We start from the raw sequence: 26,887 nt of genomic DNA on the forward strand, positions 1-26,887 counted from the left end.
GTACCACATACACTTTTACACTTTTTTAACAATTCCAAAATGTACAAACAACATTTTTTAGACTACTTTATTGAAAATCAAATATTATCAATACATGAATAGTATTTTAAGTGTGAAGGAGGATAAAGAACATAGACAGGCAACAAAATTACAAAACATAACATATTTGAGTGTTTTTAATGTTAAAAAATAATCCCTAAACATTTTAAACTATGCTCTCTTGTGTTTATGTATATCTGCGTCTGTGAATACACTGAATAGCTGAAACTGAGTTTTTTTTCCACAAGGTTTCCAGTTCGAAAGTTTTGGGCCACACCATTGTAGTGCCACATGATTCCACAGTTAATGCAGAATTTGACTTTGCACACAAATCTGTATCTTCTAACTGACCATGACAACACAATACCTAAGTAGCCTGCGACTTATTTTCCTTTTCACCCCAAACATACTGGAGTTTAATTCTTGTTTCGTCATTCACTGAGTCCACATGTGTTCAAAGTGTAATAGATTTTTTTAAAGCCTGCAAACACACAAGTGGTTTCATTCACATTTGATAGCGTTGGGCTGGGTTCATTGAGAAAAACCTGAAATACACAAGCAGAAAATAAACAAAGCATTGCTGCCACCTAGTGGAGAACTTTGCATTTGTAATTAGGCCCAAATGTTTAGCCACATGTGTCCGGACTTTTTCACTCATCGTAAATATCACAACAAAACGTATTCCACTAACTTCATTTAAAAAAAGAGACTTCCTGGCATCTTTATACATCAATATAGTACAAGTACATCTTAGATAGATAGGTATTGTATTCATCCTGAGGGAAATTTAGGCATCTATCTTATAATATTGCATTCTGAATGTGAAACCCATGTTTCACATTGGAGGCTAAAGCTAATCTTATATTTTCTAAATCTCTGCATAATTATCTTTTTTGTAAAAAAAAAAAAAGGTTTTCAAAGAAATGTATGAATTAAAAGCACAATAGTTACCTCTGAAATGTAATAAAAAATATACAATTAAATTGAAAATGGAATAGAAAGTATTTCAACTTGAGTACTTGTTGGATGCCTACATTATTATTTTATACTATAATACTATAACTTAAATAAAAGGACTATGAATGGGTAATCTGTTAAGGCAAATCTTATATTTTAAAATATTATAAAATGGACAATGTAATGGAAAGTATAAATGTACTTAGTTACTTTTCACCAACAACAATACACTGATTATTTCTCGAGCTGCAGAAACTTCCCGCGTTTTGGTAATTCACTATTAACCAATGGGAACATCGCATTCACTTTCGTACGACGATTCCACCCAGTGCGCGCCAAAGATCCACGTGAGCCAATGGGGTGCGTTTCCGACACGTGTGTGGTCCAATGAGCGCAGGGTAAAGCAGATAATAAGGACCAATGGGAGCGCACCGTCGCCGTATGACCGAAGCAGGGTCAGCCGGTCTCGTCTCGCCGCTTCTCCTCCCGGCTGCTCCTTTCGGATCCTCACAGCAATGGCGGAACAGCAGCAGTTCTATCTCTTGCTGGGCAACCTGATGAGCCCCGACAACGACGTCAGGAAACAATCGGAGGTAAAGACCGTGGGGAAGAGCGCTGCTGCCCCCCCCCCGCCGCTGACAAGGTCGGCGGTAACAGTTCGCTCCGGTTAGCTTCAGCTAGCCGCCTGTTAGCTTAGCCTGCCTAGCCGGGCGCGCACCGAGCCCTCACGTCAAAGCTCCGAGAGAGAGTCCACGTGCGACGAGAAGCCGACACCGAGCACTGTGCGGCTAGCTACCTCCACCGTGTTGCGTAGTTGTGTGAACACAACGCGTGTCTCTCTCACACTAGCCAGACTGTGACTGTTTGTGTCGCCGTGTGTCTGCGAGACAGCCCATCGGGGTTAAGTGAAAGTGAATTTACCCGTTAACCGGGCTCCGATCCCCCGTTTCGCCAGCTGACAGTGAGGCTAGCCCTCTAGCTAGTGGAGTACAGGAAGTGGCGTGGGGCTAAGTGTTGCCACTTCATTAGCTAGGAAGCTAATGCAGGACATAGTTGGTTAGCATGGGATTAAAGACGAGTTGGATGCGATCATCGAGTCGTATTGTGTGTAACTGAGCAAAACAAAACAGCAATGGGATCGAACACGGAGTTAGTCCACTCAGAGCTAGCTATGTTAGCATTACGGTTACTCGTGCAGTTGGCCTTCAGTGATTTGTAAGTGGAGTTCACAACACAGCACTTTTAAAAACATTTCCTCCTTATTGTTGTTTTGGTCTGACGTGATCCGTGAAGCGATTTCTCTCAGTTACAGCCATGCCACTACACACACACCCTCGTCCCTCTCACTGGATTAGTTTCTCTGAGGATTTGTTTGGGGCTGGGTGAGAGTCGAGCTGGCCTGGTCCCTTCACACACACACACACACAAACCACGATCAGCCCCCTGGACGCTGCAAAGCTTTTGTCACCACAGTTTGCCCACTTTTGCATGAGGGGGTTGAATCTTATCTCAAAGCCCTCCATTCAGTCAGTCAGCGTTTTCCTTTATAAAACACAGACTGTCTGCCGCGATGCTAAGCTCATTGGAATCTATCCTTTATAGAAACTGTCTTACACACATAATGGGGATTGATCCAGATGCAGGGGACTGCACAGCTACACTTAAACAACTAGTGATTGCATGGAAGTCCAACAGTCTTTAAGATCAATGTGTCACATATGTCAGGTCTACTTAAAGGCTGAAGATGGTTCTTTATTTCATTAATACTGCAAAGTCATGTTGAAATACTTGGGACTACTTGATGTTCAGTAAAAGTACTTTTAATGTTTGACAGACCTAGTCACTAGAAATACGGTTATATTGAGACACTACTTGAAGGAGTTGGGTTGTATTTACATTCACTGTTACATCTGCTAACTTGAAACACTCTAATGTGGCCATGCAGTTTCCATTTAAATGTCTTTACTTGTGCCACAGTGATACTGGTCCTCCCTGTCCTGCTTCTTTGTCATGCAAATGTCTTCACTTTAAAAACCCTCTATTTATCTATTTTATAAGGTTATTTTCTCAGTCACATTTTTTCCAGAAGACATCTACTTGTGTTTGCTTGGAAATCACTTGACGAACAAATCCACATTTTTGTTTACCATTAGCTCCACTTGCACATGATAAGTTCCATCAGTTATTTTGTCCCTGGAGCACACGCCCGAGGTTTCAACTCATCTCCATGGAGCCCATCCCCCTTCGTGTTTGCATTTCTTGCATTTTCTTAGAACCACTGCAAGTGGAGACACACAACACAAACAGGCAGCACGCAATATGCATCAGAAAAGGGACCAGTTTATGTAGATTTCCAGCTTTGTGAGTTACGACGCATCACGAAGAAATTATGTTGTCCCTGCCTTTCTTCCATTCTTGCTTTGCTACATTTGAGGGGTTTTGTGTTTACAGTATATTACCGTCAGAAATTAAAAAGATTTCTGGACAGTTGTTGACTGACCACAGCATCTGTTTCATTTCGAAATGTGCCACAGCGTGGACGCACAGGCACGTGCAAATTGACTCTGACTGGTAGTGATCCATTTTCCATGGAATGTCTGAAATTGTACATCTGTCTTGTTGCTCGCGATTCACCAAATGGGACGACTCATCCTTACCACTATCCGTAATTTTCTTTGCAGGAGACCTATGACACTATCCCGGGCCAGAACAAGATCACATTCTTGCTGCAGGCCATCAGAGATGCATCTGCTGCAGAGGAGGTTTGTACCAAGACTTTTTTTTGGCTTGAACTGAAGGAAGGCTACGGAAATCTTTAACTTATGCCTCTCAACAAAATGTATTATCTCTGGCCATTTCTGAACAAGCAGTTAAGAGCATTTTGGGTTAAAAGGATTCATATTGTAAGTGTTGTTGACAAAGTTCGTGCTATATTACATCATCACAATCATGATTCTGTATTACATCAACAGCATTGATGGCATTTTAAGAATGTCATTTATCATCACGTGTGCCCTCACCACACCCTGACACGAAGACACACGAGTCACAATTTTGGCATTTTGGCTGTTATGTTTACTCTGAGTCTGAGCGTAGCAGCTGCTTGGTCCTCCATGCTTCTCTCCTTTTCTTTACTTTGAGGCTGGTATTTTTAGAGTCTTGAAATGAGAGTAGGCATAGAGGTGCTCGGCCCAGGGAGGGTGACTCTGCCTTTCTGGGATGCTCAGAGTGGCTTTTATTTTGGAGGGACCACTTATTCCAATTAGACACCCAGTTCATTCTAACATGCTTTGGCAGCTGCAGGCTTTGTTAACCGTCTAAATGAACCCACAAGGAAGTTGTTGCTTAAACTTATTTGTGTCACAGATTTGTTGCAACATCCATCAAGTTGCTCAGTAGCCACTCAGATTTACCTTTAGTCTTAGCGTACCCTCAGGTTCTGCTTGTATCGCTGTTGTGATTAAAAGGGCGAGACACCTGAAGACACTATGGTACACAACTGGTCGCTAACATCAACGTTGGCATCTTAATCAGTGCACTAGACCTACAAACATACAAGTAATATTCTCCATCTCCTGCTAAGACAATATTAGTTTAAGTCATGAACTTTGGTGTTGGAGGCCACAGTGGGTAGTGTAACGAAATGTTGAAACTAATTCTCAGGTCAGACAGATGGCTGCAGTGCTGCTGCGGCGGCTGCTGTCATCGTCCTTCGAGGAGATCTACCCGGGCCTGACCATGGAGATGCAGACGGTCATCAAGACGGAACTGCTGACCAGCATCCAGCAGGAGACCTTGCCAAACATCCGCAAGAAGGTCTGCGACATTGCAGCCGAGCTCTCCCGCAACCTCATTGGTAATCATCCTCAGAGTGTACTGACGGATTGTTTTTATGTTTTTGCTCTAAAGTACTTCCCTTATTCTCTCATTTTAGATAGTGATGGTTATTGTGATGAAATGAACACTAATCATCTTATTGTGCTGCCTTTTTTTAAAATCTAGATGATGATGGAAATAACCAGTGGCCAGAGCTGCTCAAGTTTCTGTTTGACTCTGTCAACTCTGACAATGTCGGCCTGCGAGAGGCTGCACTCCACATATTCTGGTGAGCCCCAGATATAATCATCTACTCACATGTTCAGGCATAAGAAGCGGTGGTTGATTGTGTGTTTTGGTTACATTTTAGGAACTTCCCAGGAATTTTTGGGAACCAGCAGCAGCATTATATGGAGGTTATCAAACGTATGCTTGTTCAGTGCATGCAGGACCAGGCTAACCCACAGGTAATGTCTATAACAGTCGCAGGGCAGATCATTTCTTGATTGATTATGCATGTCCATTTCATTTTTTCAAATACTTACCCTTTAGATTCGTACCCTGGCGGCTCGGGCTGCAGCATCCTTCGTTCTGTCCAACGAAAGCAACACCGCTCTGCTGAAGCACTTTGCCGACCTCCTGCCAGGAATCCTGCAGGTGAGAGGATGTCCTCTGCATTAGATTAGAAGTATCTTTCACTGCAGACGTGTTTTTCTGTTCCAGTGCCCATAAGCAAAATCAGGGAGCCAGGAAGAATCATACCAAACCCTAGGACCTGCACACTTCCATAAAATGCAGACATGATTAATGTTATTCAATATATATATAACTACTAATTAACTAAGTCTTGCCTACTGTTAGATGAAATTGACTTTCACAAAATTAATGCTGAACATCTGTACACAAAACAGCCATCCTAATTTGTAACTCTTCTACCCAATGTAATGCTGCCACAATCGCTACCATCTCACAAATGATCCATGGTTCTCCTGTTTACTGAAACTTTCAAGTCTGGTATGCGGAAACCGAAACTTGGTCTTCCTGTAATAGGATATTTGGAACACATGAAAAAACTATATATATATATATATATATATATATATATTAGTATCAACATCTGTGTTATCAACAACTGTCAAATCAAAGTAGAATCTGGAAACATTTTTTATTATAATTATCTTCACTTTTCACTGTCCTTTGAACAAGACCAGTAGTTGCTCCTCCCTGCAGTGATTATATTATTATATAACATGTTCCACACCACAAGACAATGAGGCGTCAGACTACATAATAGGACGTAGAATGTCCAATATATATAGTCATTTCCCAACAGCTATAAATGTTTGTGAATCCTTCCTTAGATACATCACAACAGTGTTTCGTCAGTTTGTTTACCAGTGACTCATCGTGATAGAGTTGGAAGTTAAGCCCTCAGATTACTGCAGCATTATGAATTCAGCATTAGCTGCTTGCTTCAGAATGAATGATGTTGCAACACCAACCTCATCTTGTGTTTTTCTTCAGGCGGTGAACGAGTCCTGCTACCAGAGCGACGACTCTGTGCTCAAGTCCTTGGTGGAAATTGCAGACACGGTGCCCAAATACCTGAGGCCCAACCTGGACGCGACTCTGCAGCTCTGTTTGAAGGTGAGTCCGAGAGCAGCATAATTCAAGCTATCACTTTACGGCTCAAAATGATGCATTCAATTTCAACATTCACTCCTCTCCGTCCCTCTTTTCTCAGTTGTGTGCAGACACCAACCTGACGAACATGCAGAGGCAGTTGTCATTGGAAGTCATTGTCACCTTATCTGAGACAGCAGCAGCCATGCTGAGGAAACACACTGCCATTGTGGCTCAGAGTGGTGAGGATTTTGTTTAATATCAAGTAACTTCACTCAGAGATCCCCCATTAGTCTTATTTCACCATAAGATGTTAGGTTGAATAGTTCAAGACAACTCTTATGTGTGTGTTGTGTCCTCAGTGCCCCAGATGCTGGCTATGATGGTGGACCTGGAGGATGACGATGAGTGGGCCATGGCTGATGAGTTGGAGGATGATGACTTTGATAGGTAAGGTCATCAGCAGGGACATATATTGCGGTTAGGATCAAAAAGTGAATTTTTTTCTGTAGCTTCACTCCAGGAGTTTCATCTAAGATGAAAAGTTATTGCGTCTAAATTTAGAGATCTAAAGGATCAGAACATGTTTGGCAGTATCTTTTAAGATCTTTTGTGTACTCACCAGTAACGCTGTGGCGGGGGAGAGTGCTCTGGACAGGATCGCCTGCGGTCTGGGAGGAAAGATTATTTTGCCCATGATCAAACAGCACATCATGCAGATGCTGCAGAACCGTAAGTAAACCTACTGTGCACATTGAAGGCTTTAAATCAGTCACTGAACATCAGATTAACCCTGCATGTTTTTTGCTAGCTGACTGGAAGTACCGTCACGCTGGGCTGATGGCGCTGTCAGCCATTGGTGAGGGCTGCCACCAGCAGATGGAGGCTATCCTCCAGGAGATCGTCAGCTTTGTCCTCATCTTCTGCTCCGACCCTGTAAGAAATTATTAAGTTCTTACGGTTTAAGGATTTGTTCACGTGGCAGCTACTATGTTGCTATATTTATGGTGGTTTTGAAGTTTACTTTCTTTTCCCTCCTCAGCATCCAAGAGTGCGTTATGCTGCCTGCAACGCTATTGGACAGATGGCCACAGACTTTGCTCCAACCTTCCAAAAGAAATTCCACGATAAGGTATTTAAACTGATGTTTTCTGGTGGCTGCAATTTCAGTAGCTTCCGCAAGCTACAATCAAAATGGACCATGAAGACTCACCCTGTCTGTCTCTCTTCCAGGTGATCTCAGCTCTGCTTCAGACCATGGAAGACCAAAGTAACCCTCGGGTGCAGGCACACGCTGCTGCCGCCCTCATCAACTTCACAGAGGACTGTCCCAAATCCCTGCTCATCCCATATCTGGACAGCTTGGTGCAGCACCTTCATGTCATCATGGTTGCTAAGCTGCAGGAGGTAAAAAAACAAAAAAACAATTCAGTGTTGATTAAAGCAGTGGGATTGTAATGCAATAGAATTATGTGACATTTCTAGCAAAACAAATCCACTTTACTGTGTCTTCTCTTCCCGACAGTTGATCCAGAAGGGCACCAAACTGGTCCTGGAGCAAGTGGTGACATCCATCGCCTCGGTGGCCGACACGGCTGAGGAGAAGTTTGTGCCATATTATGACCTGTTCATGCCCTCGCTCAAACACATCGTAGAAAATGCAGTGCAGAAGGAACTGCGGCTGCTTCGCGGCAAGACCATAGAGTGCATCAGTCTTATCGGCCTGGCTGTCGGCAAGGACAAGGTACATCCGTGAAGCATGTGATCAAACGGTCCGCTGAGATCTCAAAGCGAAATCCCTTTTTATTTATTTATTCTCTCTATTCTATTTCTAGTTCATGCCAGATGCCTCTGCCGTCATGCAGCTGCTCCTCAAAACCCAGACAGACTTCAATGACCTGGAGGATGACGATCCTCAGGTGAGGAGACATGGACGACGTTTCGAACTATTACGCCTTTCTATTATTCCTTTCTACATAGTCAAACTCACATTTTGTGTGTGTGGTTTAGATCTCGTACATGATCTCAGCCTGGGCCAGGATGTGTAAGATCCTGGGTAAGGAGTTTCAGCAGTATCTGCCTGTGGTGATGGGTCCGCTGATGAAGACGGCCTCCATCAAGCCTGAGGTGGCCCTCCTTGACAGTAAGTCAAACAATGGAGGCTTTTGAACGCACTTTAAAAACAGGCACTGATAATCTTATAAAAACTGTCTTTGTCTTTTAGCCCAGGATATGGAGAACATATCAGAGGATGACGGCTGGGAGTTTGTCAACCTGGGCGACCAGCAAAGTTTTGGCATCAAGACGGCCGGTCTAGAGGAGAAGGCCACTGCCTGTCAGATGCTGGTGAGTGCCTGATAAGAGTGAGGTTTCCAAACTGACAGGATCCCGAGGGATACTGAGTCAGATCTTGAACAGCCAGTAGCACTGACATAAAGCCATTGTTCATCTATGCCTGGATCTGGATGTTAGTAAAATGTTTGTGTTGTTTTTTTAGGTGTGTTATGCCAAAGAGTTGAAGGAAGGTTTTGTTGAGTACACGGAGCAGGTGGTGAAGCTGATGGTTCCTCTACTCAAGTTCTACTTCCACGATGATATCCTTTTGACCAAAACTGACATGAAATTTCCGATTAACATCTAAAATATAAATACTTTTTTTTTTTTAATCAATTTAATTTGTTCATCAAAATATCAGCCTTGTTTGTGGCTTTTCCATAACTGTCTCACGCGTGCGAGTGGCTGCAGCCGAGTCCATGCCCCTGCTGCTGGAGTGCGCTCGTGTTCGAGGACCCGAGTACCTCACCCAGATGTGGCACTTCATGTGCGACGCCCTCATCAAGGCTATCGGCACAGAGCCGGACTCGGACGTCCTGTCAGAAATCATGCACTCTTTTGCCAAGGTAACTTTAACTTAAAACAATCAGCATAATTCGAGGCTTTGTGTCCAGTTTCTGTTCTGACTGAGGTTTGTGTTTTCCATCAGTGTATTGAGTTGATGGGTGACGGGTGTCTGAACAATGAGCATTTCGAGGAGCTGGGTGGCATCTTGAAAGGAAAACTGGAGGAGCATTTTAAGAACCAGGACCTTAGACAGAGTGAGTCTTCGTCACAACCATGGACTACCATCAAAATTAGATTTTTGTCTTGTGCTTCAAAATGTGATCTTTTGTACAATTTAACATCAGATCAACAATTTGTCTTCACAGCCAAGAGACAGGATGAAGACTATGATGAGCAGGTGGAGGAAACATTACAAGATGAGGTAAATGTTTATATTTAAGTAAAGCTGGAGGTTGTTTGGTCCAATAAATGTCTCATGGAACTTTATCTAGAGTTAACAACAATGCAACACCTTCTTTTTTCTTTTCTCCAGGATGAGAATGACGTGTACATCCTGACTAAAGTGTCAGACATCCTGCACTCAGTGTTCAGTAGTTACAAAGAGAAGGTGCTGCCATGGTTCGAACAGCTGCTGCAGCTCATCGTACAGCTAATAGTAAGTTCTTAGTGTTTTATTCTCATATTCTGTATCATCAGTACAAGTCCACTGAAAAAATAGTGGGACTTTTAAAAAGTGACCACTAGAGAGTGCCAAAGTTGTTTGACTATTTTAACTCACATCACATATTGAAGGAGAAACCCTGACTAACTTGATCGTCTTGCTTGTCTTAAGTGTCCCAACAGGCCGTGGGCGGACAGACAGTGGGGTCTGTGCATCTTTGACGACGTGGTGGAGCACTGCAGCCCCTCCTCCTTCAAATACGCAGAATATTTCCTGCAGCCAATGTTGCAGTCGCTGTGTGACACGAGCCCTGAAGTCCGGCAGGCGGCCGCCTACGGCGTTGGTGTCATGGCTCAGTACGGAGGAGAGAACTACCGCCAGTTCTGTACAGGTGCGACTTGGTTACTGGTTTTTGCTTGCGGTGACGTTGCCATATCGTTGCTTTGATATCTTTTTTGATGTCTTGTGTTTCGTTGTTCCAGAGGCCATCCCGCTGCTGGTCAGAGTCATCCAGGCAGCCGAGTCGCGCTCCAAGGAAAACGTAAACGCCACAGAGAACTGCATCTCTGCTGTCGGAAAGGTCATGAGGTTTCGGCCGGAGTGCGTCAACGTCAACGAGATCCTTCCCCACTGGCTCAGCTGGCTACCACTCAATGAGGACAAAGAGGAGGCTGTGCACACATTTGATTTTTTGTGCGACCTCATTGAAAGGTAGGACTACCGCCACATAACTGCCAATTTAAAAATGAAACTCCTCATTTCCCTCCTGCTGATTTTCATCTTCTCTCCACAGCAACAACCCCATCGTCCTCGGGCCAGACAACTCCAACCTTCCCAAAATTTTCCTCATCATCGCAGAGGGTGTTGCAAATGAATCGGTCAAGAGCGAAGACGCTTGCAGCAAACGTCTCGCAAATGACATCCGTCAAGTACAGGTGAGTTACAGCTATGTCACCATGTCAGGACACGTCCTCTAGATATGGATTCAAGATTTTGAATTTGGCACCACCACAGTTGCAGCCCAAGGTGCCTAAACATTTTATGGAAGTTTAAATTTAGGATATAAAGTGAACTGTGTCCAGAAGACGTTTAAGAGTTGACGTTGACCCTTTTGTCGTGTCCTCCAGATGTCTGCAGGATTATGGACGCAGTGTGTATCGTCACTGAACGAGACGCAGCAGAAAGCCATACAGGACCTACTGAACACTGCCTGAGCCTGCAACCCGGTTACCTTCCCGCTCCTTTAAAAAAAATACATAAATAAAACAGCCCATGAAGAAAAGTTGAGCTCCTGGATCTCCTCCGTTCACTCCCTCTTCTTCCTCCTGCTCCGATCTGTAGTGTTAATGGACACCCCCATCCCACCGTACGATTCTATAACTCCACCCACGTTCAACAGACTGGGGGAGCAGGTTGGATATTTATGACAATGTAGGACATTGGCCATCCAAGACTTTAACCCTGTATCCAAGGAAATGGGAACGAGAGTGCATCGGTCACCCTGCGTCGTATCGCCATTACTCATCTTCTATCCGGACATCTGGTTTCCAACCATTCCCTGACTTGTCTCGCTGCGCCCAGAGGAACTTATTCTCCACTTAGCCCAATACATCTCATTGGCTCAGAGGGGCCAAAGTGGGGGGGGGGGGGGGGTTGGGGACAGGACATTCTCTTTGACTGAGCAGTTGAATAAGTTGAAAATGCACACTGGGCAAACACTGCCTGTCTCCTGTGAAATTCTTTTTTTTCTTTTGTATTTTTCTTTTATTTCTTTTTGTTCCGTGTTACCTGGGGGGGGAAGCGACCTCAGAAGGTATGGTTCAAAAGTAACGGCATGTTTGTTTAAATGGCTTACTCTAGAAAATATAAATAGTTAGGAAATTTACATCATCGTTGTCTTGAAAGAGTTAACATTGATTTAAGAAGCTTTCCTCCGTAGCCTTTCAGACAGCTGTTCACTGGAAATGAAATGTTTGGACGCTTCTCTGCCCCTTCACGTAGCAGAGTTGGACAGCTCCACCTCAGACAAGACAGTTGAGATGTAGCTGACAATGGCGCAGATGACAAGCTGGTGGAACATGAATTGTAGAGTATTTGTAAAATGCGTGCTGCCATACTGTTATTCTTTATGGTTTTGACCCTTCGCAGTCCTGCAGGTATGTTAGAGAACTCCAGAATACCACCAATAAAATTCCATTTGAGAATTATGAGAAACAAGTTTCCTCATTTGTTTCAACAGAGCAACCATGCTTTATTAGGACACAATGTTTAAATTAAAGCTCTCAACCAAACTCAGTCATGGATGGTGACCTGGTATTTCTGTAGACAGCTGGAAGTGTGTTAACCCCCCCTCTCCCTTTACAAAATCCCCAAAATATACACAAGCATGTTGCACAGACTTCTGTAAATTCAGAGCTGACACTTTAGAAGACAACTAAAACAAAGGCAACAGTCCTGCAATAAATCCTCCCTCCATTTAGATTGTAATTAAGGATTCCAACTGGGTCTTAATGTCTTACTTTTTACGTTATATGCACTCAGGTTGGTCTTAGTTATGATGTCCATTTAACACTACTTCCATCACACTCTGTCTCCAGGTATTGTAGTTCTTATATATATTAACACGCTGCAATAAAACTACGAAAAAACCAACAGGGAACTGATGACTGTAAACTGCCAGGTCAGAATTAATGTCTGTACAAGTTTTGCGGGTTAATCTCCACTCTGCTACTTTACCTCATCTTTAAGGCGACTTCTTGAAACCTGCAAGAAACCAGTTAAATGGTATCATCTATCTCATGGGAAGGGCTCAACCTACAGAATCCTTTTCAACACAAACTGACTACCTTAATCTTTTCGAAAGATTTATTGCAGGACTGTTGCATTAGACTAGTGCACTTAATTAACTGGCATCTGAGCGGGGCTCCACAACAAATTGATTTGATTTCTCGACACATACCAGGGCTGTCTGGAATACTTTTCAATTCTACTGGGGCTGACATTGAGAGTTTGAATCCCCAGTCCAGCTGGGAACACCAGGCTCCGGTCAGGCCTTGAAGTTTACGTTGAAACTCATTTTCTCAACACATAAGCATCCACTGTGAGGCCAAAGTGCAATTTGTCTCTACTAAGACGGTATTATTTCAGAAAAAAAATCTCTTTAAAAGACTAGTAATGATTTGATTTCATCTTTCAGGTCGGATATGATCAGAAAGGCCACGGATTAAAGGAAACCTCGAGGGTGGTAGAGACTACAGTGAACTACAGCCGTCTGTCCTTGAATGTCATGGCTGTCTAAAGTGACAAAAACCCAAGTTTTGTACCACACAGAAGATTTTCAGTTTGAATTAACACAACCAGAGTGAGAGGAGAGGGTGCCAGTGTCAGAGGAAATAATACAGTATTTACAGTGAAAAGGTGGTGAGCGTGCTGAACAGGAAGTTGAGAGGAAATGAGGTGCTTCACATTAAAACATGGTGATTTAGGACAAACAACTACAGAGCCTCCAGTGTGCTTCTCCCTTAATTTTGTGTCCTTATCTATTTCATCCGTTCTCGAATGCAGTCCTCTCCCACCGGCCTCTTCCTTCCTCCTCCTCCTCCTCCTCCTCTTCTTCTTCTTCTTCTTCTACTGGAGCATGTCCACAAAAGCGTCAAACTCGTCGATGTTTTTCTCATAGACGGCCAGTTTCTCGGGCAGCGAGTCCTGCAGAAAGAAAATGCAAATCACAGTTGTTTGGTCACGGTTTTGTTAAAGGACACAATGAGAAACAAAAGATTTAAAATTAGAGCTGTTCCAATACCCGCCACTCTGCAGTATCAGAACATCTCTACATAAAAACATAATTGACAGTAAAAAAAAAAATGTGTTACCAGGTCATCGGCCATCGACTGCGAGCTGATGTGTAGTGAGAGACTGGCCAGTTGTGGAGGATTTTGAAACTCTCTGTAGAAGGTGCCCAAATCCATCGGCAACAAGTCGTCTTTAGAAAAGGCAGGTCTCTGCAAACAGGCGGATAGAATCATTCTTTCTGAAACATCTGAGTAGTGTTACCTCGTTTTCCAGAAATTATTGGAAATTATCATGGATCATCTGACAATTATTCTCATTATCAGAGAGTGGAAATGATTTTTTCTAATGTTTCATCTCTAAGGGAAGGTCTGGACAGTAGTGAGTGGGCAGAAGACACTTAAACAACGAGTACGTACAAAGTCGACCATAACGAAATCGTCCTGCTGCCCTGATCCCTCTGAGCCCTGAGAGTGAAGGCTGGCCTGCAGGGGGGACGGACAGGGAGGAGAGTCTGGCGGCTGCACCTGAACACAAACGGAAAAATATGACTAAGTGACTGTATGATTCAACTTTCTCTGTCAATTTTTTTGTATTTTTCTAAGAATATTATTCATTGTCCATTTCAAGATCAGACAACACATCAATCAGAGGTCAACAGTTACCATGGGATCATTCTCCTCCGAGTCCAGGCCTCGAGGAGCGAAAGCAGCAAATGGCAGGTCCAGACTGGCTGCTGTTAACTACACAAAGACACGCACACAGCTTAAAATGTAGTGTTCCCTTCCTGACCCCACACGAGTGGATAAACACAACTGACTATATGTGATTTACCTGTGTGGCGGGTTTACTGACAAAGGCTCCGACTTTCCTCGTGAACGCGTTGAGAGACTCCACCGGGTCGGAGGGAGAAACACTCCTCCTCCCTTCATCGCTGTGCAACAGGCCGTCATCATCGCCGCTGGAAATGGGGATGAGACACAGTTACAGACGGTTTCATCACGTGTAACTATCACAGTGCTTTATTACCATTAAAACAAAAGGGAATAACTTGGATGATGCTGAGTTTAAGTGACATCAGAAATGTACCTGCTGCCAGGCGTGTTGGGGGCGTGCTTGACTGTCAGGTGGGTGTCTGTTCCATGAGGATAGGCAGGAACCAGCACAACCCCGCCCTCCCTCACAGCATGCAATACCTGAAGAGGAAGAACATTAAATCAACAGAGAACAATGGTACTTGAAGTATAACAGTATTTAAGGGTGGAGTTTTGAATTAAAGTTTAATCTTATTGATAGCCAGCTTTTTTCTCTCTGTCTACAGTGGCTGTGTATCTTTTGTAGACTAGAGTCTGATCTCTGATATCAACACTTATGATAAAATGGCCAATAACAATGGCTGTGCTGATGGATTGGTCAAACTCTACTGTGTCTAAGAGTGAAGTGATTGGTGAGTTACTGCAGCATCACCTGGTTTGGATTGGCAGCGGGGTGACAAAGATCAGCAGCTCCCGCTAGAGTTGGAGGATGGTAGGATAATCTGGAAGCATAAAGCTGGGGGGAAACAGAAACGTAGGGAATTAGGAAAAACACTGGAGACATAAAGGCTGTTTTCAGACATGAACTCCGGACAACTTAAGACCTGACATTCTCCGAACTTTGCCCCTCAGATATGAACAATGTAGTTACCCTCGTCACCAAAAGCTCTCGAATCTCTTTCCAAGTCTTTCCAAGCTGACGTCTGCGTCTTCTACATCTATGTCACCTCTCATCCTGAGATATTTGCATTAGTTTTTTTGTTTTAGTCTCATGTTCATTGTGTTTGAAACGTCATCTACACGCCCAAAGTTTGCTGTGAGTTTGGGGCTAAGTCTGACATTTCTCTGACATTTTATTAGGGGGCTGGCAGGAAAAACTCTGGGGAATGTCCGGAGTTCAGCGCATGTCTGAAAGCAGCTATGCTGTTATAAGAACAGAGGTGCGATCTTTCTACTGTAAAATATGTGATGGAGATAATAATGAAGATTAAGATGAAAAAAATCTAGTGAACACCAGCAAACTGTAGGGACAACATAAAGCTTTTAGTAAGTGATGGAGCTTTAAACAAGAACAAAAGGATGATGGTTAAACAAAGTTTCTGATGTACCTCCGACAAAAGGACCCACACCCCTCCCAAAACAAAACATGAGAAATCTGACGGAGCAGCAGAGTTGATCAGTGCAGTTTCAGCGCGTCACACACACACAGTTGCCAGCGCAGACTCACAGTGTGAGTGACAAGTCCAGGAGCCAATGGAAGCTGCAGACTGTCCAGAGGGAGGGGCTTGGGCAGTTTAGAGGGAGAGGGACTCAGTGTGCACACACACTGAGATAATGCAGACACACACACGGAAAAAACATTCAATAAAAGGACATCAGGACAAAAAAGACAAAGAGAGAAAAGAGAAAGTGAAATAAAAACCAGGTATGGAAATGGAGAGAAAAAGTCACAAGATTAAAGAAAAAAGGATAAAAGAAATGAGTGTCATACCTGAGAGGGAGGGGAGGTGGAGAAGGAGGTGGTGCAGACCTCCTGTGAATCCTGAACTCCTGCATATGGTCCTCCATCCTCATCATCTGGAGCTCTACACACAAAATACAAAACACAAACTAATTAAGTTTCATCTTTCTGTTGATACATTTAAAAATGAAGGACTCACAAGTGAAGTTGAGACGTGTCTCTCCTGAGAGAGCTTTCAAGGGTTACCTGTAGTTGCAGGGCTGACCCATATTTGCAGGACGCTGGCTGCTGCAGGGAGGATCCACAAAGTGATCCACAATGATGCCCATGATCGGAGCGGATCGCTCAAACTGCCTGCCGAGGACGACAATTCTACAGTTGTGTAACTTTAATAAAAATAATAATTTCCTTTCTAAGAAAATCAGATAGAGAGTGCTGGTTACCTGTTAGACATGAATGCCAGGTTGGTGCGATAGGCACATGAAAGTGTGACTGTGCCAACTGGGGTAGCAACGACACCGACACGCACTGTCTGAAAACCTTAAAAACAAATAGGACATCTCAGTTGAGAAATATTTCAGCTGGTTTAATGCAGTTTTCAGCACAACTTCTATTTCATTTATTGTAAATATGCCTATTCATTTGTTAGAATAACTTATGACCTACAAAAGGAAGCCACTTGAACTCCTCAGAAACCAGGTCATCTGTTGTTTTACATTGTGTTTAGATGTGACGAAGGTTCTAAACTGTTAAGAGTGTAATGTTTAATTAGTTTGGTTCTTGTCCAACTGTTACAGGTAATAAGGAGGCAAAGACAGATAATTATTTGAAAATATGTGTTTTACAGTTACCTTCCCCTAATCCATTCAGCTGGACTTCTCCAAAATAAATCCTGGACAGACGAGAGACAGAAACACAACAAACAGGGAAGTTTAGACGACTGGACTGAATATTACCGGCTCAACAGTGACTGGGAGAGTCCACATACCTGTATAATATGACATAGTCATGTCCCTGCTTTCTGGACAGTTTATAGGCCGGTGTTACTCTTGTGATGGCCAGCAGAGACTTCAGAAGCACAGACAGTCGGTTGTATACAGTATATGACACCTTGATGTCTTTATCGCACCTGCAGCAGAAACAGAAAACAGAAAGACTCATTACTATTAGGGGTGGGAATCTTTGGGCACCTCAAGATTAGATTACAATTCAGGGGCTACGATTCGATTATAAAACGATTATTGATGCATCTTTAATTTATGTATATGGATCCACTTTTTCAGAACATTTCCTTTTGTCTCACTGAATAAACATTAATCTCTTGCAATTTTTAAAAACAGTGCATTTGTAATAAGAAACAAGAGTTGAACTCATTTCCATTATATTTTATTAAACTAATGAAAATGCGTGCAAACCGGAAAGTCACAACTTTGTTGTACAGAACAGGTATCTTGAATCACAGAAATTAAAATGTGTCCTGATACACATTTAAGAAAAAATGTAAACAAAAGTTTGTGCAATACAAGTAAAAAACATTTTGCTATACCACAATAAATGGCAGAATTTTGTAGGAATTTACGGCACTGCTTAACAGCTCAGCCATATTAGCACCCGTGTGTCTTTCATTCATTGCTCTTGTTTGGAGCAAATGTGACCTTATCTTTCAATCATCGGTGATAAAATGCGCAGTTAGAGTAACAAATGATTCGGTGGCGACAGACGTCCATGCATCACATGTAACTGTGATCCTATCTACCTTCAACAGCGAGGCCATGACTTCTGTTTTGGTTTGGTTGTAAAGTGTTGGGATGGAAGTGTCAGTGAAATCGGGATGGGATGGTGTATCTGGGCTTCAATGTATGCGGCAGTGCTCGAAATCCCTGATTTTCCACAACGGAATACGGACGCAAAAAAACATGTTTGTTGTGTTGCCAAAGTATTTTATTTGAGCGCGACACAGCTTACTTATAACGTGGCTCTTGTCCAGTTCGCTTCTGCCGTCGACGTTGTAGAAGCCGAAGTGTTTCCACACGTCTGCTTTTAAATTAAAAGGATCTGTTCGTATCTCACGGCGGGATGAGTAGCTGCGGTCAGCCATTATGTTTCCGCATTTTAGAACCGCCTGTATTACTTTATTTAAATAATCGAAATTTTGACGTTTGTGAATCGATTCAGAATTGTCCACGTCCGAATCGCGATGCATCTAAGAATCGGAAATTTCCCCCACCCCTAATTTCTATACAGCAGTCTGGCGGCCTTTCAAATAACTATCATAATAATAATATAAATATATCAACTGTTTATTATTTAGCATATTATTTTAGATGCTTTTTTCTGTCTTACTTATTGGAACTAAAATTCTAATTGATAAAGTCTGCTCCTGGTGGATCACAAGACATAATTCAAAGTGGGAACTTGTGCTTTACAGGCAAAAAAACTGAAAATGTAGGCTCACATTAATATTCAGCATCTGCTAAAGACTAATCTCTGTCATCATTGACAGACCTCCTATCTTAACAATCCTTAACAATTTGTCTGATAGAATAATATAAACTCACTTTTCATTCATCTCCAGGCACCAAGTCTCTAACTCCATTGAGTCGCCCTGAGTGGGAAAGAAACAGAGAACAGATGAGGTGACGTGAAAAAAAATTACATCTTCATTTCAATTTTTGGAGGCAGTAGCTGATCAGTTTTGGTTTTTACTTCTGATGTCTTCAGGGAGATCTCAACACACATGGAGCGTCCGATGCCTGGAAGTTGACCCGCCAGCGCTTTCTTGGCTTCATGAGTCACCTCTGGTATGTCTTTGATGGCCAAATTAAACTGGAGGACAATAAAATGACTAAACTTTACACTTAGACAAGCACAAAACAGTGTACTACAACAAGCTACAGGTATAATACAATAACAACAATCTAACCAATGACTACAAATGAATAATAGAGGAAAGAAAAATGAGTTTACCCAGTCTGAGCCTGTAGGGGATGAGGAGGAGCGGGTGCAGATTTTCTCACCGAGTCGGGCTTGGACTATCACCTGAACAGTCTACAAACACACACACACAACCCAAAATGAGGAATCAAATTGTGAGCGGCAATTACAGAAACAAAAAGCTGTTTACAGGAGCATCCAGAGTAGCAGGGACACTGTTGCTGGTGGTTCATGAAGTGTAACAGGCAACATAAGGCTGCAGGGACACATGACAGTAGTCAGCACCGACATGTCTAGATTCATACTCATAACAAAGAACATTATGTTGGTGTATTACCTTCAAGGCAAAGAACTTGATGAACTTGTCCAAGTCTTTTTTATCCTGGGGACTTAGGTCACTGTCCATGTTGACACGATCCTGCAATCCAACATGACAGTCAGTCACTGGATTAGAGATGAGCAGAAAACACACTGCGATACACTTTCATCCAATTTGATTGATTCAATCAAATATTGCTGAAAAAGGTCAACAAAGAAATTTGTGAATATTCACAGTTTGACTTCCGTTTGTATGTTGCTTAAACAAAACAGCTCAACAGCATTAAAGACAAACAATGACGCAAATAAAATGTGTCTATCGATAACACAACAGAAGCTGTTTGTCACTGTTGTTTTTAGCATCCATGTAGCAGCAGCTTCTGTCACCAGCCACGTAGCGAGGCCTCCACGTTGACATGAGATTGTCCAGTAAGATTTGGAGGTCGTGTTAAACTACAGGAAGCTGACAGCCACTTTGCATTGCACGCAACACGGTCTTATATATTTAAAAGCAATAAAACAGCAATCGAATCGATGGTTGCGTGTGTTTTTCGTTTCACAGAGGCGAGGCAGGGGGAGTGTGTCGGTGACACAGTGTGGCGAGCTAACGCTAGCTAGCTAGCTGGCTAGCTGGCTGGCTGGCTACAACGCACTTTAACGGGAAACAAAAAGCAAAAACTTACATTAGCTGTTCTCTTAAAGATGAAGCTTCAATAAAATAAAAAGCCGGTTAACAAACGTGACGAGGAAAACTGCGCTCGACGACAATTTGAACATCCGCCTCAGATGTACACAACATCAACGACGTCTGTTTATCTCCTCCATGTCAACGTGTTTGGGTCGCAGTGCTTCCACACCGGCACTTTCGTAGATCATTGTAAAAATCATACTTGCCACATAAAGGCTAAGACACAAACAATAAATACACATAAATAGTAAAACCAATACGCATGAGCTATTTTATTTTATTTATTTTATTACGAAACGTGAATTTATACATTAAACCCACGGTGGCACTTTTCTTGTGTCGAATCTGCGACTCTACACCGAAGGTTAAGTGTTCCTGGGATTTGTTTTGGTTGACAAATGCTGAACGACCTGAGTAAAGTAAGCGACCTTTTTCTTTAATATATCAAACATTCACAACACTTTCTGTTTTAGATTATAAGCAGTAGGCTAAACGGCCGTAGATTAGTTTCCACTTGGACCGAAAATCTAAAATTAAGACAGTTCTCACATAAAGTAGCTTGCTAGCTTGTGTTAGCCGCTCCCTGAGTAGTAGCTAACAAAGGCTATATTGGCTACAAGGCGAATTAGTAAAACTATAATAAAGTCAGTGAGCAATATGCAACACAACATTGTAAAGTCTTGTTAAGTAACATATTTAACATTTGCAGCTCAACCATTGTCCGTGGAGATGATGGTATAATCAGGGAGTAAATACACTGAAGAGAATATGACAGTAATCTTATGACTTCACGTATTTGTTTATTTTCCTCAGCATGGCGATCCCTATAGCCATCTTGGATTGTGATCTACTGCTACATGGTCGAGGTCAAAAGACGCTGGACCGCTTTGAGCTGGATTCTGTCTCCGACACCTTCCTCCTTGAACATTTTGGCTTCCCCAGAGACTTTATTCTTTACCTGGTGGAATTACTAAGAGAAGTGAGTGTGTCTTCATGCTCAATTTAGAATGCACACATGCCTGATATTACATTGAATGCTTCTACCACTATGTTGCTTTGTCACGCCTGTGTTTTAGGATCTGTCGAGGCGTACACAGCGGTCCAGAGCCATCAGTCCCGATGTCCAGGTGTTGGCAGCTTTGGGCTTTTACACATCTGGCTCATTCCAGACATCCATGGGAGATACCATAGGGATCAGCCAGGCTTCAATGTCGAGATGTGTGTCCAACGTGACCAAAGCCTTGGTGGAGAAAGCTCCGGAGTTCATCATGTTCAACAGGTGTGAACAGCATGCCACTTCAGTAACTTTACACAGTTTCACAAGGAAAATGCAGCATCTGAAGGGTTCACAATCCATGCTACTTAAATTTGAATGGAAAAATGTATAATAAGCTCTTCTAGATGAATATTATATCGGCTACATAATATTCCTGTGCCAAGAGAAACAGCTTTTAAGGGTGAAAATGAAAAAGCATTCATACATAGAGGACGAAAAGGCATAATAACCCTTGTAATAATATTTTCCAAACAGGGATCCCTCCAGCAGAGAGCTGTCCTCCCAGGATTTCAAGAGACTGGCAGGATTTCCAGATGTGCTGGGAGTGCTGGACTGTGTTCAGGTTCATATATTGAACTATAGTAACCATACAATTATCGGTTTCTATAGCAGGCAACTGATTCGTCTTTCTCCCTCTTCTTTGCTCTTTATCTCCAGGTCGCCATCAAAGCTCCAAACAGCGAAGACTCGACGTATGTGAACAAAAAAGGGTTTCACTCTGTGGCCTGCCAGCTTGTTTGTGACGCCCGAGGACTGTTGCTCAGCGCAGAGACCAACTGGCCGGGTGGACTCAAAGAAACAGAAGTTCTAGGAAGATCTGCTCTTCGCAAACAGCTGCAGGACATTGAGAATGGGTGGCTGCTGGGTGAGACGGGGATTTTTAGACTCAATGTGTCTAAAAGATCCACTTGAAATGTTTGTTGTTTGAAGAGAGGCAAGAGGTAAAATATTTTCTGTTTCCAAGGTGATTGTCGTTACCCTTTGAGGAAGTGGTTGATGACCCCAGTCAACAACCCAGAATTCCCTGCAGAGTTTGAATATAATCTGGCACACAGTGCAACACTTGAGATAGTGGACAGGACCTTCAGAGCCATCCAGACCAGATTCAGATGTTTAGATGGCACCAAAGGATACCTACAGGTAAAAAAAAAAAAGAAAGAAAACTGCACAGACCAGCATCCTGAGCAGTGTTGGATATTCATCCCTCCTCTTCTGTGTTTAGTACTCTCCAGCGAGAAGTTCATCCATCCTGCTGGCCTGCTGCGTCCTCCACAACGCCTCCCTGCAGTCGGGATTAGACGCCTGGACTCTGGAAAGGACAGACCCTCCGGAGGAGCCTGAGAGCCTGGAACAGAGGCCTGAGGACCGAGACAGCCAGGCAGAGGACCTCAGAAAAAAGGTCATTCTCAAACACTTCAGCTGAAATGCAGTCTGGACTTGAGCCAGAGGGGCCTCACGGCAAGTCAAGGTCATGTTGCGTTCAAAGGGGATCAAGACCGAGTCAAGACTAGGTTCAGAGGAATTAATTTTTTTTGCTCACATTAAAAGCAAGAAAGTCCACGGACACAGTGTTGCTGATGCAGTTTTTTAATATTTTGCTGGTTTCTACTCTACTGACTACACTAAGATAACATATTTATATATGGAGGAACATGCAAGGCACTATACAACAAACCTGGACAACGTTATATCCAAACGCATTTCAAACAACTGAACCCTCTGGAAAGTGCTGGATTATTCTCTCTGGACATTCTTCAGATATTAACAGAGAGGTTGGAATAATCAAGCAGCTCCTGGTGTTCGATTCAAACTGTGTCGAGCTACTGTGTTGTCCAGGTTTCTTCACAAGTGGAAAAACTCACCCTTCCGGTTACATTTTTTTAACCCTCCTCACTTTAATCCCCAAAAACTCAGATTTTTTTTTCCCACTTTCCACAGGTTTAAGTCTTGGACGATGTCACAATATAATAAAAAAAAAAAAAAACAAGGCCCTTTATTTACAACATCTGCTCATTTGGTTGTAATTTTTTATGTACACTGGTGCATTGGAACTGTGAAGGTTGAGAATGGTAATGGTGGAGTGACGGGCTGCAGTCACGTGATGCTTCTGTTTGCACTCGGCACACGAGGGACACAAAATTAAACAAACAAAAAAAAAAGGGGTTTTTATCATCAGAATTTGGAATTATTTCCTCCAGGACTTGGACAAGGACATATTTTAATCTGATGGAAAACCATGACATTGTTAGAATAGTGGTGAAGAAATAAAAGTGTTTTTAAAATGTCCTGGTGTTCCCTCAGATGTCTTTTGCTTCCTAGAATGTTTTAGTCCCCTGATTGGCTTCATCAATATATACACACTTTCTACAAACAGGAATAAATACAACATGCACTGCTGTCGCTAAGAGGTTACAATACAACAATATTAATGTTAAACATGATTGTCAATATCTGAAGTTGGTTATTGATCAATTTTTTGGGATGTTTGGGTTAAGAACTTAAGTCAAAGGATAAAAAAATATTTTTTTTAAAGGTTCAGTGAGAACAAAATGCATTTTAAGATCACAACAGGGGTTTACATGCGACAGCAGTGAAACAAACACTGTATTACAGTTAAACAGACACAAACAGATCATGTCAAAGTTCTACAATTCATGAAACACCATGTAAACGACACATCTTATAAAACTTCACATCATCCTAAATGCCAGAACACAACAAACATTTAATTTTTTTTTGCATAAAATAAATATGCCCTTTTTTGATGCTCAGAATATATTATAAGTTGTATTTTTGTTTTTTTTGTAAACATTATTTAGAAAAAAATGAAGAGAAAATAAAACAAGTTCAATATTTCTTTTTTTTTGTTGCATAAAATAAATATGCTCTTTTTTGATGCTGCAAATATATTACATATACAATTTTTAAAATTCCATAAAAATATTTTTATGTCATGATTCCCCAGCCTCTGTCAGGACCCCTTCAATACTCTGTTGGAACGAAAACACGGTTTCCAGCCCAAAAAGTACTGATGTTGTGAGAAGGATGTGGAAGTGAAAAACGAGTTTTAATCACATCAGATGTTAATTTGTAATAACCTGAAAACACATTACAAAACTGTCTTTTTATGCTCTTCAGACCAAGGCTGGATCCGGCCTAAAGGTAAGTTGAGCATAAAGGTTTTGCTACTATGCCCAGAAATAGTTCCACAGGCACGTAAATTAAAATGTTAAACTAGAGCCAAAGTCCCAAAGGCCAGATGTAAACAAAATGTGTAATGTTGCTTAAGTTAAGTAAAGTTAAGTATCCAGGTTTATAATTGCATGTGTGGGCATTAGATACAGTATAAGGCTGAGTTAGTCACATTTAAGAGGCACTTTTAAAAAATGGCACAGGATGTTTTCGTTTTTAACACACTGGCATGTCTGCTTTGGTAAAGTGTTGGGAGAGACACAAGTTGCATTTAAAAGGAGTGGACAAAAAAAATAAAAGAGCTGACGTGATTAGTTCTTTAGATGATAGCAAAAAAGGATCCATTTTGATAATTGAAGCTTTTTCTAGCTCCCTTCTTTTGTGATATGTATGTTGCAATAGTACGAAAATATCTAAAGTTTATTTTTTAAAGATGTCACCTTGACCTGGACAGTGTGACAGGTTCTCTTCACACTTTCACATTTTCTGGACTCAGCGATTAATTGATTAATCAAAACAATAAGAAATAGATTAATCAATAATCCCCAGCCCTTGATTAATATATGCTTTACAATTGATACTAAATTAAAGCACTTATCCAGTGAAATCTAGAGTCGGTTGGAAGGACAACATAACACACAATCCAACGGTGGAGGTTTGTTACATTGATGTATATGTGTATGTAAAGGTGCAAGATATATTTCTCTGTGTTTCTCTCAACATTAAGACTACATTACCCATAAAGCTCTCTGCCACAAGAAGAGAGTCTCTTTAGTCACTAATAACTTTTACGTTTTAGGTCTAAGTTATTTGTTAGTTGTTATGGTACAAATTGTATCTGTAAGTCACTGTTCACTGTCCAGAGGCTCTTGAATTAACACACAGGGTTTTAAAGTATCTCTTCAATATTAATACACATGGATTATTTAGGGTATTTGAAAGTAGTACAATATCTTAAGTTCCGATGATAAGGTCTCTTTAAAATCAAGTATCTTCAGGTGTAGCAGACATTTGAAGTGAAGCATGACTTCAGGATGAGAGGAGTGCAGTGTCTGAGTCACTCACGAAAAGGATGACGGTTGATTATGGACAGAGTAACGTTGATGTGAAACCTCGGTGAGTCCAGGGATGTGGAGGTTTTGGGCTTTTTAGGGGTCAGAGGTGAGAGGTCACGGGAGGAGGAGTCGTGCAGTCTGTCAGAAAAACTTCGAGGCTCCGTCTGGTTTCGTTTCTCTGCGGACAGATGAAAATAAAATGAATGAAAACAGTTTGATATATAAAACATAAAGATTAGAGTATCGGTGGAGTGTGTCTCTCACCTCCGGTCTAACTCGGGCCCAGTTGTGTGGTTTCTGTTGGCGTCAGCGGTGTAACGGCTCGTCTGGATGTGGGAGCGGGCCTCTGACTGTAGCCTCTCCCCTTCTGATGTCACTAAACTCTCCTCCAATGGGGCCCCTTCATTATAGAAGAGCAGGCTGCGGGAGCGGACTGTAACACAAACACACCGCAGTTTTTATTTTCATGTAGTTTGGCCTGAAGTTACTTAATTCTAGAATTTGGTAAAATGTGAACATGTGAAACCAAACATTATATTTATGTCCATTTATAGATGGATATTCTCATTTATTAAGCAAAATTTTCATTTTTCTGTGTTTTAAATAATTTCAAATTAATGTCTCTGGGATTTGAACTGTTAGTGAGACAAAACAACACATTTTACTCTTCACCAATCCCAAATTATTTTACCAAAACTTTCCCATTAACATATAAAATATCACAATCTAAAGGACAGAAGTGCCATGATTTTTTTTGCGGCCCAGACATTTGTAGGGTAATGTGGCCAATTTCAGGATTTCAGCTTGGGTGCAGCCCGGCAGACTTTTTCCCTCAACACTCACAGGACGGTTCCTGGCAGAATAAAGTGTGTGGTTAACTTGATGGCATCTGGTCTCAAAAAGGGTGTTTTCCCTCTGTCCTTACTCTGAACATCACAAACTGTGCACTAATATGGTGTGAAATGAAAATACTTCTTGACGCACCCTGACTGGTGGTGTAGAGGTCCGCTGACGGAAGAGGGGGAGATTGAGAGGAGTGAGAGGAAGAGGAGGAGGTGTGACTGAGGAAGGAGAGGGGGGAGAGACAAGGGGAGAAGGAGCCCAACACCAGGACGAAACACACAGCCACCATCTGCACACAAAGAAGAAGAAACACTTAATAAACCTGCTGAAGTTCAACAGGTGTTTACACATCAGATATGATTATGGCAAACAATTTAAAAAGCTAATTTCATTTTAGTGTCTGTGTGTAGGAGGTTCATAGTTGACTGAATGAATTAGTAATCATGAGATGAGTATTTACTTATAAAAATAATAAGGAGGAGCTGGACCCAGATGTTTTTCTTTTTGAGAAGACATTAGTCACACGAGGCTTGAATTGTGGTGTTTGTGGTTCTTCTGCCTTCTGCAGGAGAACTGAA

General features: G+C 42.1%; 4 protein-coding genes across 9 annotated transcripts in view; 2 read left to right on the forward strand and 2 right to left on the reverse strand.

Annotated features, from left to right (window-relative positions):
* Positions 1-1,397: 1,397 nt before the first annotated feature.
* kpnb3 (karyopherin (importin) beta 3) lies at positions 1,398-12,151 on the forward strand. The gene is made up of 26 exons (XM_069520508.1): positions 1,398-1,589; positions 3,678-3,758; positions 4,660-4,852; positions 4,999-5,101; positions 5,183-5,279; positions 5,365-5,469; positions 6,337-6,459; positions 6,557-6,677; positions 6,798-6,885; positions 7,061-7,167; positions 7,247-7,371; positions 7,478-7,567; positions 7,669-7,842; positions 7,961-8,179; positions 8,271-8,354; positions 8,446-8,578; positions 8,660-8,781; positions 8,933-9,029; positions 9,163-9,335; positions 9,419-9,530; positions 9,642-9,697; positions 9,809-9,931; positions 10,109-10,328; positions 10,420-10,648; positions 10,731-10,872; positions 11,065-12,151. The coding sequence occupies exons 1-26, from the start codon at positions 1,512-1,514 to the stop codon at positions 11,149-11,151; spliced, it is 3,282 nt and encodes a 1,093-aa protein (XP_069376609.1). The 5' UTR covers positions 1,398-1,511; the 3' UTR covers positions 11,152-12,151.
* A 12-nt stretch (positions 12,152-12,163) lies between these two features.
* atg13 (ATG13 autophagy related 13 homolog (S. cerevisiae)) lies at positions 12,164-20,321 on the reverse strand. 6 transcript variants are annotated; one of them, XM_020103883.2, is made up of 18 exons: positions 20,158-20,311; positions 19,494-19,574; positions 19,190-19,270; positions 18,929-19,048; positions 18,781-18,827; positions 17,211-17,351; positions 17,074-17,114; positions 16,666-16,762; positions 16,469-16,576; positions 16,253-16,346; positions 15,989-16,087; positions 15,194-15,277; positions 14,816-14,922; positions 14,561-14,687; positions 14,392-14,469; positions 14,146-14,253; positions 13,810-13,938; positions 12,164-13,642 (listed from the first exon to the last, which is right to left on the reverse strand). In XM_020103883.2, exons 2-18 carry the CDS (start codon positions 19,560-19,562, stop codon positions 13,565-13,567), a joined length of 1,608 nt encoding a protein of 535 aa, XP_019959442.1. In that variant the 5' UTR covers positions 19,563-19,574; positions 20,158-20,311; the 3' UTR covers positions 12,164-13,564. The 6 variants fall into 6 exon arrangements, with proteins under 6 accessions (XP_019959442.1, XP_019959440.1, XP_019959441.1 ...); XM_020103881.2 differs by having other exon boundaries at positions 16,469-16,594; XM_020103882.2 differs by having other exon boundaries at positions 16,469-16,594; positions 19,494-19,672; positions 20,158-20,299.
* Positions 20,322-20,464: 143 nt separating this feature from the next.
* On the forward strand, positions 20,465-23,505 carry harbi1 (harbinger transposase derived 1). Its single transcript, XM_020103886.2, has 7 exons — positions 20,465-20,581; positions 20,976-21,141; positions 21,239-21,441; positions 21,694-21,781; positions 21,877-22,084; positions 22,184-22,359; positions 22,442-23,505. Exons 2-7 carry the CDS (start codon positions 20,977-20,979, stop codon positions 22,640-22,642), a joined length of 1,041 nt encoding a protein of 346 aa, XP_019959445.1. The 5' UTR covers positions 20,465-20,581; position 20,976; the 3' UTR covers positions 22,643-23,505.
* Positions 22,791-26,887, reverse strand: part of creb3l1 (cAMP responsive element binding protein 3-like 1) — a 28,990-nt gene continuing 24,893 nt past the window's right edge. Inside the window, exons 11-13 of the mRNA XM_069520525.1 lie at positions 26,451-26,598; positions 25,731-25,899; positions 22,791-25,644 (exon numbers count right to left, since the gene is read on the reverse strand). Coding sequence (XP_069376626.1) covers positions 25,608-25,644; positions 25,731-25,899; positions 26,451-26,598 — 354 coding nt within the window. The 3' untranslated portion in view covers positions 22,791-25,607. The remainder of the gene's footprint in view (positions 25,645-25,730; positions 25,900-26,450; positions 26,599-26,887) is intronic.

This window comes from Paralichthys olivaceus, chromosome 24 (assembly GCF_024713975.1).
Source record: "Paralichthys olivaceus isolate ysfri-2021 chromosome 24, ASM2471397v2, whole genome shotgun sequence".
Taxonomy (NCBI): Eukaryota; Metazoa; Chordata; class Actinopteri; order Pleuronectiformes; family Paralichthyidae; genus Paralichthys; species Paralichthys olivaceus.